The 12,331-nt window shown below is 51.9% G+C and overlaps 1 protein-coding gene across 1 annotated transcript; it reads left to right on the top strand.

Annotated features, from left to right (window-relative positions):
- Nucleotides 1–5,612: 5,612 nt before the first annotated feature.
- On the top strand, nt 5,613–7,738 carry LOC116863237 (frizzled-2). The gene has a single exon (XM_032850727.1). It carries the CDS (start codon nt 6,006–6,008, stop codon nt 7,704–7,706), a length of 1,701 nt encoding a protein of 566 aa, XP_032706618.1. The 5' UTR covers nt 5,613–6,005; the 3' UTR covers nt 7,707–7,738.
- The last annotated feature ends 4,593 nt before the right edge of the window (nt 7,739–12,331 follow it).

The raw sequence follows: 12,331 nt of genomic DNA, 5'->3' as shown, positions 1-12,331 counted from the left end.
TGAGGAAAAAAGAAAGGGGTTTCCTTTCTTCGCAGGAGCCCAAGACCAACCAGAAATGTTCAGTCAATGCCTCGAGATTTAGGGAAGTAGCACTGTCACTGCACACTGGTGACATCTGGGCTCCCATCCTACCACAGAAGCCCAAGACCAACCAGAAATGTTCCTCAGGGCAGAACAGCAGCTGTGCTCTGAAGCAGATGGCAGACTATCACCCCCCCAGGACCCGAAGTTTCCTGAAGCTGGAGCCCAGGTCTCTATAGACTTTGTCTGCTTTGCATATCGTAGGTACTCAAAACCTTGTTGAAAAGGTTTTGAAAACAATAGCTATTATTTGTCAAGCTTTTAGCCTAGCATCAGGTCAAGTGAGTGCCATGCTCTACCTCATTGAATTGTCACAACTGAAACAAGTCGTGTTCAGCTGTTCAAGTTCAACCAACTTGAGGCTCTCAGTGTCCAGAGAAGCAAGCCTGTGTCGTTCACACGTGGGCTAGACTCTTTTCTTCTGGCCCCACCACTCCTTCTCTGTCTCCCTCCTCCTCGACCCATTGTCCTCAATGTTGGTATCTCCAAAGCTCTGGTTTTCCCACCCAATCCACCTTCCTTGGGTGATCTTAGACACTCCCATAGCAACAACCATAGCCTAAAGTTATCAGATCTGAATCTAGCCTAGAGCCCTCTCTTGGCCCCTGGTTTAGAATAGCCACCTGTTTTCTGGGCACCCTCCATTGGATGTACATCAGCTTGGATCAGCTCGCCTGCGTTCATTACACATCCCGTTCCGTATTTCCTCGCTTCGTTAATGACATCAGGGCATCTTGGTCAGAAACCTTGGTTGGCCTCCTCCCTTATTCTCTCTCTTCTCCAACTACACGGTCTCTGCTCATTGGATGCCCTCACCATCTCTTGCCCAGACTCTTGTAATCTATTCCTAACTGGTGTCTCTGACTCAGCCAAGTCATGTTGCCCATGACTCCCCAAATGCACCAGCTAAATCTTGGGCATGACTTTTTCCTTATGCCCACACTCCAGCATATCTCCAACGGCAGGAATCCAGATTGGGTGCACGATATCTAGGGTCCCTGCTTATTTAAAATCTCCTCTGCCATCATTCTCCTACACAGGGCTCTAGCATGCCCAAATTTGTGTGTTCTTAGGCTTCCTGCCCATTCCATCCATTTGACCCCACAATACCCTTGGCATGTGCTGGTCCCTCGGTCTGGAATGCCCATCCCCACCTTGAGATGGGGGCTTCATATTTCTATACCTAGCGCCTCACACATCGTGTGCAAAGCCCTGTGGATCTGGGTTCTCTTTACCTCATTCTATTTTATTCCTCACTACAACTACACAATCTTCCACTGCCCTCCCCAACCCAGTCTGATTCCTGTATTACGCTGCCTCAGCATAGGCTTCCCCTCTGTACCACTGAATCCTGTGGCAATTTTGCGTCCATTTAAGTGACTATATGATAAGTGTGAGTGTCTCTCTCTTCCACTAGAATGTAAGCTGCCCAGGAACGGGGTCGCATCTGGTGATCACTACCTAATTAAGTGCATAAAAGCACACAATTCTTATAAAACATTAGGGGCTGTGTGGTGTAGGAGACAACACACACACAGCTTTAAGAGGCAAGCAGGGGGCGCCTGGGTGGTTCAGTGGGTTGAGACCTCTGCTTTCAGCTCCAGTCATGATCCCAGGGTCCTGGGATCGAGCCCCGCATTGGACTCTCTGCTCTGAGAGCCTGCTTCCTCCTCTCTCTCCCTGCCTGCCTCTCTTGCCTACTTGTAATCTCTGTTTGTCAAATAAATAAATAAAATCTTAAAAAAAAAAAAAAGAGCCAAGCAGGCCTGGGTTTAAATCTCAGCTCGGACACTTTGTGACATTGAGAAAGTTGTCAAATCTCACCTAAGGTCAGATTCTTCATCTTGAACGAATAAATGAATGAATAAATGAATGAATGAATGAATGGGGTTTTTTTCTTCTTTAAAGATTTTATTTATTTATTTGGCAGAGAGAGAGACATGAGAGAGGGAATACAAGCAGGGAAAGAGGGAGAGGGAGAAGCAGGCTTCCCGCGGAGCAGGGAACCAGATGTGGGGCTCCATCCCAAGACGCTGGAATCATGACCTGAGCCGAAGGCAGACGCTTAACGGCTGAGCCACCCAGGCGCCCCTGAATGAGTGAATTTTTATTTTATTTTTAATTGTAGATTCTTCATCCATAAACCCAATGCAATACTTCTTGTGTATGTGTAGTGTTCAGTAGGAGCTCAAGAAATGGTAATAGTGGGACACCTGCGTGGCTCGGTGGGTTAAGCCTCTGCCTTAGGCTCAGGTCATGATCCCAGGGTCCTGGGATGGAGGCCCACGTTGGAGACCCGCATTGAGCTCTCTGCTCAGTGGGGAGCCTGTTTCCCTCCTCCCCCCCACCGCCTGCCTCTCTGCCTACTTGTGATCCCTCTCTCTGTGTGTTAAATAAATAAATAAAATCTTAAAAAAAAATGGTAGTAGTTACCCTTTGTATCCAAGGATGATTGCCGAATAAATATTTAATTCATGTCACTTCATGTTTTGAAAGCTTCTTCATGATTGTAAAATGTATTCCTGTCATTCTGAAATTACTCTGGATGTGTAGTCTCATATTTTAAAAATCTGCTGGCTCATTCCCACTTTGCAGATGGTGAACCTAAGGTACAAAGAACTGAAATGACTATCCGAGTTAGGGATCAGGTCCAGGTCAGTGCTCAAGCTAATTAAAAAAAAAAAAATCAGAATTAAGTGTTGTACCTATCAAATGACATAATCTGGTGTTTAAACTAAAAGAATCTGCTCATTTCCTTTAGTTACAGATCTCCTGCCATTGAAAGGTGGGTTTGTGGCGTGGAAAGTGTGGTGGATAGACCTGAAACCTGAAGATGTAGATTCTGGTCCTGATCACATTCCAGATCCTCACACGAAAAGGCAAGAGTAAGGGAGAAATATCATGATTTCACCCAGGCGTGATTTCTTATTTCATGTAGAAATGCTAGATAAGGGGCACCTGGGTGGTTTAGTCCTTGAGCTCCTGCCTTCAGCTCAGGCTCAGGTCATGATCCCAGGGTCCTGGGATGGAGCCCTGCATTGGGCTCCCTGCTCAGCAGGAAGCCTGCTTCTCCCTCTCCCATCCCAGTCTCCCTTCTTGTATACCCTTTCTCACTACCTCAGTCAAATAAATAAATAAAATCTTAAAAAAAAAAAAAAAGGGAAGAAAGAAAGAAATGCTAGGTAAGTGCAAGGTCTCACTAGAATGACTATTCTTCCGGGATACCACAAACTCTTGAAGGTCCAGGATGCTGCCATTTTCCTCTGCATCCCTCCCTCCCCCATCCCACCCCCCTCAGCACCTACCACAGTGGTTTGAAATGAGAAGACTCAAGAAAAGTCTGTTGAAGGAATGAACACTTTTCTGAGTGAACGAAAGAAGGCCTGTGACTTCTTTTTTCCACCTCCAGCTCCCCCTTTGTGGGGGTGGTTGTGGAAGGGATAACTGTCACTCAAAACTGGCCCCAGGGCAGGAAAACAGGTTTGTCACGGAAGGAAATTGAAGATGCTGCATTTCTATTGGAGATTGACTCTCAATTTCCGATCAGACGGTGAGCTTCCTGAATGGAGAGTAGGAGCCTGTCTTACTCATTTTTGTTTTCCCTGCTCAGCTCAGGGGCTTGGTCCCAGCTCTAGAGAAGCACAGAGATACACTGGGAGAGGGAGACTGAAGGAGGAGCCCTCAGGTGTGGTTCGGGCCCCCCCCCTCCAGAGTACAACTCTGCAGTCCCTAGACTGTTCCTTAACCATGTGGATTTGGGGGTGAGCTGTAAATGGAATGGAGAGCAAAAGCACTTCCCCCTGATTTTGAAGGAAAGTATTCTTCCTAAAGTAGTGAAAAGAAAAATTCTCCGGGATACAATAAGGACCATTTTCACATTGTAAAGAACTTGAAAATCTGCTTATCATTTAATTGAGGGGGGGGAGGAATCAAATCCTGTTCCACCTGGATCTGTTGTATGTATCTACTTAGAATTTTTTTCTTCTTCTGCCCATTCCATTCTTCTTTCTCTCTCAAATCTCTTCTGTTGTTTCTGTTTGGTTTGCAAAGCAATCCTTTTCTAGATCAGAGCAGGAAACACCTCGCCAGGCTGGAAGGACTTATTGTATTGAAAAGTAAAGGGTTTTCAAAACTCAATTTTTTTTATTCTTTTTAAGTAATCCCCCCCCCCCCCAACCCCTTCCCTTGGAAGACTCGGTAGAGGTAATTGATCCATCATCCAGTATCAGGCCCTGGAGATTTACACGCAAATCCCTCCTAGCCTCCCCACCCCCAAACCCCTTCCCAAATTTAAAATCCTAGGAGGGGAAAAATAGAAGACCGTTCTAAACTAGTAGGAACCCTTCTGGCCACCACCACCCATCCCCAACCAGGTGAGAGACGGGGGTAGGAGGTAGGTAATCCGCCACAACCCCCCAGCCTCTCCTTCGCCACACAGGCCACCTCTTTCTGGTGTGGAATCACTTAAGGTTTGGGTAAAACTCCCCTCTCCTCCAGGAGACAGTATCTGGAAACTTTTAGGGGACGGAGGCTGAGGTGGGGAGAGAGGAGGAAAATGCCCCCAACGGCCTAAGAGAGTCATCTCTTCACTCAAAACTGCCCGTCACCCCCCACCCCCCACCATTAACTTTCGATTAAGACCTCCGCGTTATGGCAACTAAACTTTACTTTGCATAATTAAGATTTGCCTCGGAAGAAGGGGGAGGGAGAAGCCGTAGCTCTCGGCCATTCTCCTTCACCTCACCCCCTACCACCCCCGCCCCAACCCTACAGCTCTGGGCCTCTAAGTTCCTGAGTTTTCTCACTTTGAGGTGCCACCGAACACAAAGAACCATAATGGGCTCCTTTGTGCTCGCTACGGGGCAATTACGCCCTGGAGTCCAGGCCCCTTTAAGAGCCTCTTAAAGAGACAGGCTCTCATTTTTCAGAGGGTTATTTAAGGGTGTGTTTAAGGGGGAGGGGCGCGGCAAACTCCTAGGGGTCTGCGTACTGGGTGAGGTCAAACTTTTTGTCTGCACTCCTTGAGAAGGAGCTGAGAGAAATGTCTTTGTGAGCCGCTCGTTTTTTAAAAAAAAGTGTTTCTCTCTCTGAAACATTTTTCAAAGTTGAGGTTTTTCACTTGATTTGAAAAACTGGACTGGAATAGGTGGGGTGCTAGGAGCAGGGGCGGAGGCAAGGATTTAAAGAGGCTGTACCAGCGAGAGCGCCTTAGCCCCCCAGGAGAAGAGTGATCCAGGGCCGAGTGGTTTGGGTCTGCTGCAATTCTGGGGCTTGTGTGTCTCCGGATCTCGCCGCCGCGACTCCGAAGAAATCCCGTGCTGGGCAAACAGCCCTTAATATAATAATAGCTTGTCTCTTTAAAAAGCAAAAGGGGGGGGGGGGAGTTTTGTTGGCATCTGGTTTCTGATCTCATTATGTTGTGGTCGACCAATCCAGCCCTCGGGGCTGGTCCTGGGGTTTAAATCTGATTGGCCGAGAGCACATTTTGGGATGGTGCTTAGAGCTCGACGGGGCGGTTTCAAGGATCCCTTTTTTGGGGGGCTGAGAGGAGGGCGGGGCCGCCGGCGGGGGCCCCCTTGAAACCGACTAATTGGGATCGGAGAGGCCGAGGTGAGGGCTGGAGGAACGCACAAAGGAGTCGCTGGGCGGAGAAGGGAGGGGAGAGGCGAGAGGAGGAGAAAGAAGAGGAGAGAGGGCAAGCAGCGCGCGGTGTCTCGGGCGGCTCAGTCGGACTGCGGCGAGCTAGCCGGCAGGCGCGCCGCCCCCCTCCCCCGCCCGGCCTCCCCAACTCTGCGGCCGCCAGCAAACTTTGCAAAGAGGCGCGGGAGGCGGCGGCGAGGCGGCGGCGGGGAAGGCGCGCGGTCTCGGGCCTGGGGGCGGGGGCGGGGGGGCGCCCGGGAGCCGAGTGGGGGGCGGCGGCCAGCATGCGGCCCCGCAGCGCCCTGCCCCGCCTGCTGCTGCCGCTGCTGCTGCTGCCGGCCGCCGGGCCGGCCCAGTTCCACGGGGAGAAGGGCATCTCCATCCCAGACCACGGCTTCTGCCAACCCATCTCCATCCCGCTGTGCACGGACATCGCCTACAACCAGACCATCATGCCCAACCTTCTGGGCCACACGAACCAGGAGGACGCGGGCCTGGAGGTGCACCAGTTCTACCCATTGGTGAAGGTGCAGTGCTCCCCCGAACTGCGCTTCTTCTTGTGCTCCATGTACGCGCCGGTGTGTACGGTGCTGGAGCAGGCCATCCCGCCGTGCCGCTCCATCTGCGAGCGCGCGCGCCAGGGCTGCGAGGCGCTCATGAACAAGTTCGGCTTCCAGTGGCCCGAGCGCCTGCGCTGCGAGCACTTTCCGCGCCACGGCGCCGAGCAGATCTGCGTGGGCCAAAATCACTCCGAGGACGGCACGCCGGCGCTGCTCACCACCGCGCCTCCGCCGGGCCTGCAGCCGGGGGCCGGGGGCACCCCCGGCGGCCCGGGCGGCGGCGGCGGCTCTCTCCCGAGATACGCCACGCTGGAGCACCCGTTCCACTGCCCGCGCGTCCTCAAGGTGCCGTCCTATCTCAGCTACAAATTCCTGGGCGAGCGCGACTGCGCGGCGCCCTGCGAGCCCGCGCGGCCCGACGGCTCCATGTTCTTCTCGCAGGAGGAGACGCGCTTCGCGCGCCTCTGGATCCTCACCTGGTCGGTGCTGTGCTGCGCCTCCACCTTCTTCACCGTCACCACCTACCTGGTGGACATGCAGCGTTTCCGCTACCCGGAGCGGCCCATCATCTTTCTGTCCGGCTGCTACACTATGGTTTCGGTAGCCTACATCGCGGGCTTCGTGCTCCAGGAGCGCGTCGTGTGCAACGAGCGCTTTTCCGAGGACGGCTACCGCACGGTCGTGCAGGGCACCAAGAAGGAGGGCTGCACCATCCTCTTCATGATGCTCTACTTCTTCAGCATGGCCAGTTCCATCTGGTGGGTCATCCTGTCGCTCACTTGGTTCCTGGCGGCGGGCATGAAGTGGGGCCACGAGGCCATCGAGGCCAACTCGCAGTACTTCCACCTGGCCGCGTGGGCCGTGCCGGCGGTCAAGACCATCACGATCCTGGCCATGGGCCAGATTGACGGCGACCTGCTGAGCGGCGTGTGCTTCGTGGGCCTCAACAGCCTGGACCCTCTGCGGGGCTTCGTGCTGGCGCCGCTCTTCGTGTACCTGTTCATAGGCACGTCCTTCCTCCTGGCCGGCTTCGTGTCCCTCTTTCGCATCCGCACCATCATGAAGCATGACGGCACCAAGACGGAGAAGCTGGAGCGGCTGATGGTGCGCATCGGCGTCTTCTCGGTGCTCTACACCGTGCCCGCCACCATCGTCATCGCCTGCTACTTCTACGAGCAGGCCTTTCGAGAGCACTGGGAGCGCTCGTGGGTGAGCCAGCACTGCAAGAGCCTGGCCATCCCGTGCCCGGCGCACTACACGCCGCGCATGTCGCCCGACTTCACCGTCTACATGATCAAATACCTCATGACGCTCATCGTGGGCATCACGTCCGGCTTCTGGATCTGGTCCGGCAAGACGTTGCACTCGTGGAGAAAGTTCTACACCCGGCTCACTAACAGCCGGCACGGCGAGACCACCGTGTGAGGGGCTGCCCCAGCGGCCGTGTCCCCAGGAGGGCCTCCCTTTCCCCCCCCACCCGTCCGCACGGGGCGTGGGGGGGGCGCCTTGCCTCTGCGGGGGGTGGGGGGGGCCTCCTACAGACTCCTTATTTTATTTTTTTAAATAAAGAACAATCGAAACCATTTCTCTTTTAGGTTGCTTTTTAAAGAACTCTGTTCGATGCCTCCAGCAGGTTTGTAATTTAAACTGTAAATAGTCTTGTAAATTTAATTATATATTTTCTATTTAAAAGAAAAACGGAAAAAAAAGGGGGAGCGCAAAGGGGCCCCGAGGCTGAGGAATGAAGGGAGGGGGCGTTGAGGGAGGGGTCCTCTCCTTTCTTCAGTGCCCTTTTCAAACACCATCCCCTACTTTGGTTCGAATATTTTGGTGTTTTGGCAGGGCTGGGCCTGCTGGAAGAGGTGTTTCGGGGACGAGGTGGAGGAGGGGGTTAGAATCAACTCCCAGAGCCAAATCTGTGAGCCTTCTCGCTGGGCCTGTGGAAGTCGTTGGGTGTTTCTGAACAAGACTTGGGTTCTTCTTGTTTTATTCCCTTTCTCTTCCCACATGTCCTGTCTCCTTCACTCGATCTTTGGAGCATTCCCCAAAGAGATCGGGCTAACCCCGCGAGTGGGATGGGGGGCAGGGCGAGATGGGGTGCGGAATGGCCGCGCCCCCCCCCCCAGGCTGGAAGATCTTTCTTCTCTTTGACTTTTCTTTTCAGCTTGCTGCCGCAAGCGCTTGGAGTGGGCAGAAAGTGCTTTGTAGTGCTTTGTGAAATATGTTCCGAAACAAAACCGCCCCCCACCCCACCTCCGCCACTACTTTGAGTACCAATCCTGACTGTCTCCATTTTTAGGGAGAGCATTAGCTCACAAATGTTGGGGTTCTGAGATGCCCTTGTGTCTCTCCCCTTCCCTTGTAGTTGGCTCCGTGCCACTTCCCAACCGAATATCTTCTCTGGCATTCAGATAAGAAGTTTGCAGGTTGGTTTGTAGTTTATGTGTGGGTTTTTGTTGTTGGGTCCCCCCCCCAACCCCGCAAAAAAAAAAAAAAAAAAAGGGCAATAAAAATGGGTTGGGTTGGAGGGAGGGGACGGGTAGGCTGGTGGGATTTTTAGTTTAACTTTGACAAAAGACTTGTTTCTTTTCAAACTTGTCCAGAAAGGGAAACGAAAAAAAAAGTGGGTATCTTTGCTTTGGAAGAAGGCTCTAGGCAGTCTCTTTGTGACTGTGGGGGTGGGGTTGGGTGTTTACAGGACATTCTATATCTCAAGATTGATAGAATGTTTGTAACAGATGTTTCTTATCTTCTCCCTAAACCCCCCAAAATAAAAGGCAAGACTTTTCTTAAAGTGTCTTTCACGCTGGTATGAGAATTGCAATTTCCAATACACATCATTTCCCTCAACTATTTGGAATATTTTAGAATTTTAATTCCAAAGGATTGATTTGAAGACCAAGGGGTGGGGTGGAACCAGTATGGCACAGAACCCAATTTTTCACCATCTCCTGTTTCTAGATAATAGTGCAAATTAAAAGCTAATAATCATAATAAAGCGCATTTAATTATCTTCTAGAGATCTAGCCCTTTAATTGTATTTAACAGGGTTGTAACATTTTATTAGTTTAACCAAACCACACCCCCCCTCCCTTCCCCCCTGACCTACTTGGTTGGGGGTTGGGGTGGAGAAGAGGTTCCCTGCCCCAGACCTTGCTTTTTTTAGCTAAAAGATGGGGGAAAGGGTGCCTTACCACCCTTTGTTGGCAGTCTTTGGGACAAGGGAGAAAGTAAGTTAGAACCCCTACTTCGATTTGTTTGTGTGTGTTAGTTTATGTTGGGGGAGGGGACCTGGAAATGTTTGGTGGTAATTGAAGTCGTATGTGGGGCTTTGTTTGGAATTGTATGAAGCCTGGGGATTTCAGCAGAGCCCCCTTCTCAAAATATGTAACCTTCCCCCAAATGATTTGTGCGGGGAGGGCGGTCAACGTTATAAGTTAAAACTAGCTTTTCTCAACTGATGGCTGTACCAAGTCCTAATATGAGATGATATCAACTATCAAAGCAGCAGGCAGGGGAGCCACTCCCCTGTAGCTCCATTTGTTGCAAAATTCTAAAGGAACCCCACAAGGCCTGGAGGAAAGAGTTAAATTACAAATTGTGAGTGCCTCTGGGGGAAAGAATGGTGAAAGCCTGGGGGTTGGGGGAGGGGTTCCAGTGGTAGAGATGGAGCCTGGTGGGGAGAGCTGGTCTCTTGAAGATTTCGCAGAAGAGCCCGCCCTGCACCCCTCCTCCTGCCTGGAAGCCCCCAGGAGCCCAGCTCTGCCTGCTTTGGATACATCTGTCAGTGGGCTCTCACGCTGATAGCAGGAGTACATGGTGGACTGCCCACAATGATCTTTCCTTCCCTGAGCTGGGGTGAGAGGGAGGGAATTTGGGTAAAGATTGTTATTCCTTCTTAACCCCCCTCCCTGAAAGTGACCTGCCAGGGAAGGGGAAGAGGGCCCAAGAAAATGGAAAAAATGAGTTTTATGGTGGTGTGTGTTGGTGGGGGAGAGGATACGTGATAATTGCCTCTTTGGGAAAAGACAGTTCTAGATGCCCTCCCCTTCCCCAATGTGGGGGGGGGTGTCAAAGGGCTAATTACCTGATAGAAAGTAGTGGGGGACCTCCTGCCTGGCTGTTGTCACTGCTTTGAGGAACCAGCTCTCAGAGGAAGGGAAGTGTTAGCCCAAAGTGCAGGAAATTTTGGAGAGCCTGAGCCTAGAACAGAGACCCAGAGGCAAACTGCCTGAGCTCTGCCACACCTGGAGAGGGGTCTCTATGCCCTTATGATAAACACCTGGGCTTGGGGGGGGGGTCTACTTTTGCAGATTCTCGGTCACCCGAAGGGTAGTCCTAAAGAGGCTAAGGGAGGCTTTGGTGGAAGGTCAACAGCCCAAAGGAAAGCCTTTCACCTGAGACCAGCCTTTGGTCTCACAGGGCTTCCTACCTGTTCTCCCATCCTCCCCCCAGACCACAAAGGAGCAGCTGGTTGTCTAGGTTCTAGGCTTAGGGCATTTTTTCCTCCAGACTCCTCCCTCCTCCCTTGATCAGACTTTGGCTTTTCCACCCCCCACCCCTAACTCTCCTCCTGAAAATGGTTCCATTAGTTGCAAACTCTGTGTTCTTTAAGAACCAGCCCCAGAAGAGGACCCTCAGGTTTTCCAGGACAAAATTCTTCTAAACATCCATAAAGAGCGAGGATCACTAGGATCTGGAGCTGGTGACTTCTGTATTCTAGGGTGTGGGAGTCCTAGATCTGGGCTGGATTCCAAAAGCAGAGAGATGCTGTCCCAGGGTGCTGTGGGGCCCATGTCTGGGGAAACCGAGCCCAGATTCTGCCAACTCTAGGGCATCGTGCTTCTGTTCATCTCCCTCCCTGCTCACGGAAGCACAGTCCTTTCCTTCCCTACACTCACCTTCCTTTCCTCAAATTGGATTTTAAACTGGGGCTACTGACCCATCTGAGAACCTGAAAAATCTTTAGAGCTTCTCCTGGGAGAAATTGGCCAGACTCCTGTGAACACACAATTTTGCATGAAGTTTCGGGGGGTCAATGAATTCTCTATCTGTGCCCCCTGCCCCACCCCAAGCTAGCTTTCCAGCTCCTGGTTTAGACATTTCCTCCTCCTGAGGAGTGGGTCTCTCCACCTCTTCAATGGGCATCCTTTATAACTTTCCCGGGGCGGGGTGGGGGGACTCTGCACCACAAGTGTCTAATTACTTCTGCTATGGAAAGGGGGATCAGGAGGGGAAACCATCAGGTATATAAAACCAGGAACACCCCCCAACCCAGATTATTCCCTCAACCGTGCCTCTCTGGAAGGTAACAGATTATCGAGGGAATGAGTAATATTTTTGGAGTCGAGGGGAAAAAACAGGCAAAAGACAGACACACACAGGCCAATCATGGTCGTGAGTGCAGACTTGGGCAGGAGACAGTATCCGCTCCGAGCCTGACCTCGGAGTCCCAGTCCTCATCAGTAAAAAGGCCGTGGTACCTGTCCTGGGAGCTTGTGTGAGGATTAGATGGGAGGGTTCGAGTACAGAGCCAGCACATTAAAGTTCAGTAAATTGTAGCCCTCTTCCCATTACTTAGGTTAATTCCTAAAAGAATCTGCATCAAAGGATGTACATTTCTTCAGGGCTTTTTACCCTATTGTTGCTGGTAGTTTTAAGAAAATAGAGTGATTTCCTGTGCTCCGGGGTTTTGCACCTGACTCTGGGTGCCAGCTCACAGTCCAGAGGCTCTTGGAGGTGGTTGGGCCGTGTTTTTCTCTCCCTCTCTCCTCTGATTAGGACAGAAATGTCTTACCCGCCTGAGTGAGCAGGGCACACACTCGGGCGGGCTCTCTCTCCAGCAAGCTTTGAAGCCGGCTAATTAGGGCTAGGGCTGTCACAGCTGGCTTCCCCTGCACCTCCCCTCCACCCCTCTGCCTCCCCGCTACCCCTGCGCCTCCCCCCACCCCTCAGCCCTCCTGCTCGGTCCCCAGTCCCAGCCTCACAGCCTGAGAGCCCCTCCTTCGGTGCCTTGCCTTGCCTTGCCTTGCCCTCCACAGCCAGCCGGC

The sequence above is a fragment of the Lontra canadensis genome, unplaced genomic scaffold (genome assembly GCF_010015895.1).
Source record: "Lontra canadensis isolate GAN:19392208 unplaced genomic scaffold, GSC_riverotter_1.0 scaffold748, whole genome shotgun sequence".
NCBI classification, from domain to species: domain Eukaryota; kingdom Metazoa; phylum Chordata; class Mammalia; order Carnivora; family Mustelidae; genus Lontra; species Lontra canadensis.
The sequence above is the reverse complement of the archived record's forward strand: the minus strand, read 5'-3'. Positions and strand labels throughout refer to the sequence as shown.

What these genes read in the sequence shown, in the direction of transcription:
- LOC116863237 (XM_032850727.1), top strand. Translation starts at nt 6,006, where the DNA reads ATGCGGCCCCGCAGCGCCCTGCCCCGCCTGCTGCTGCCGCTGCTGCTG.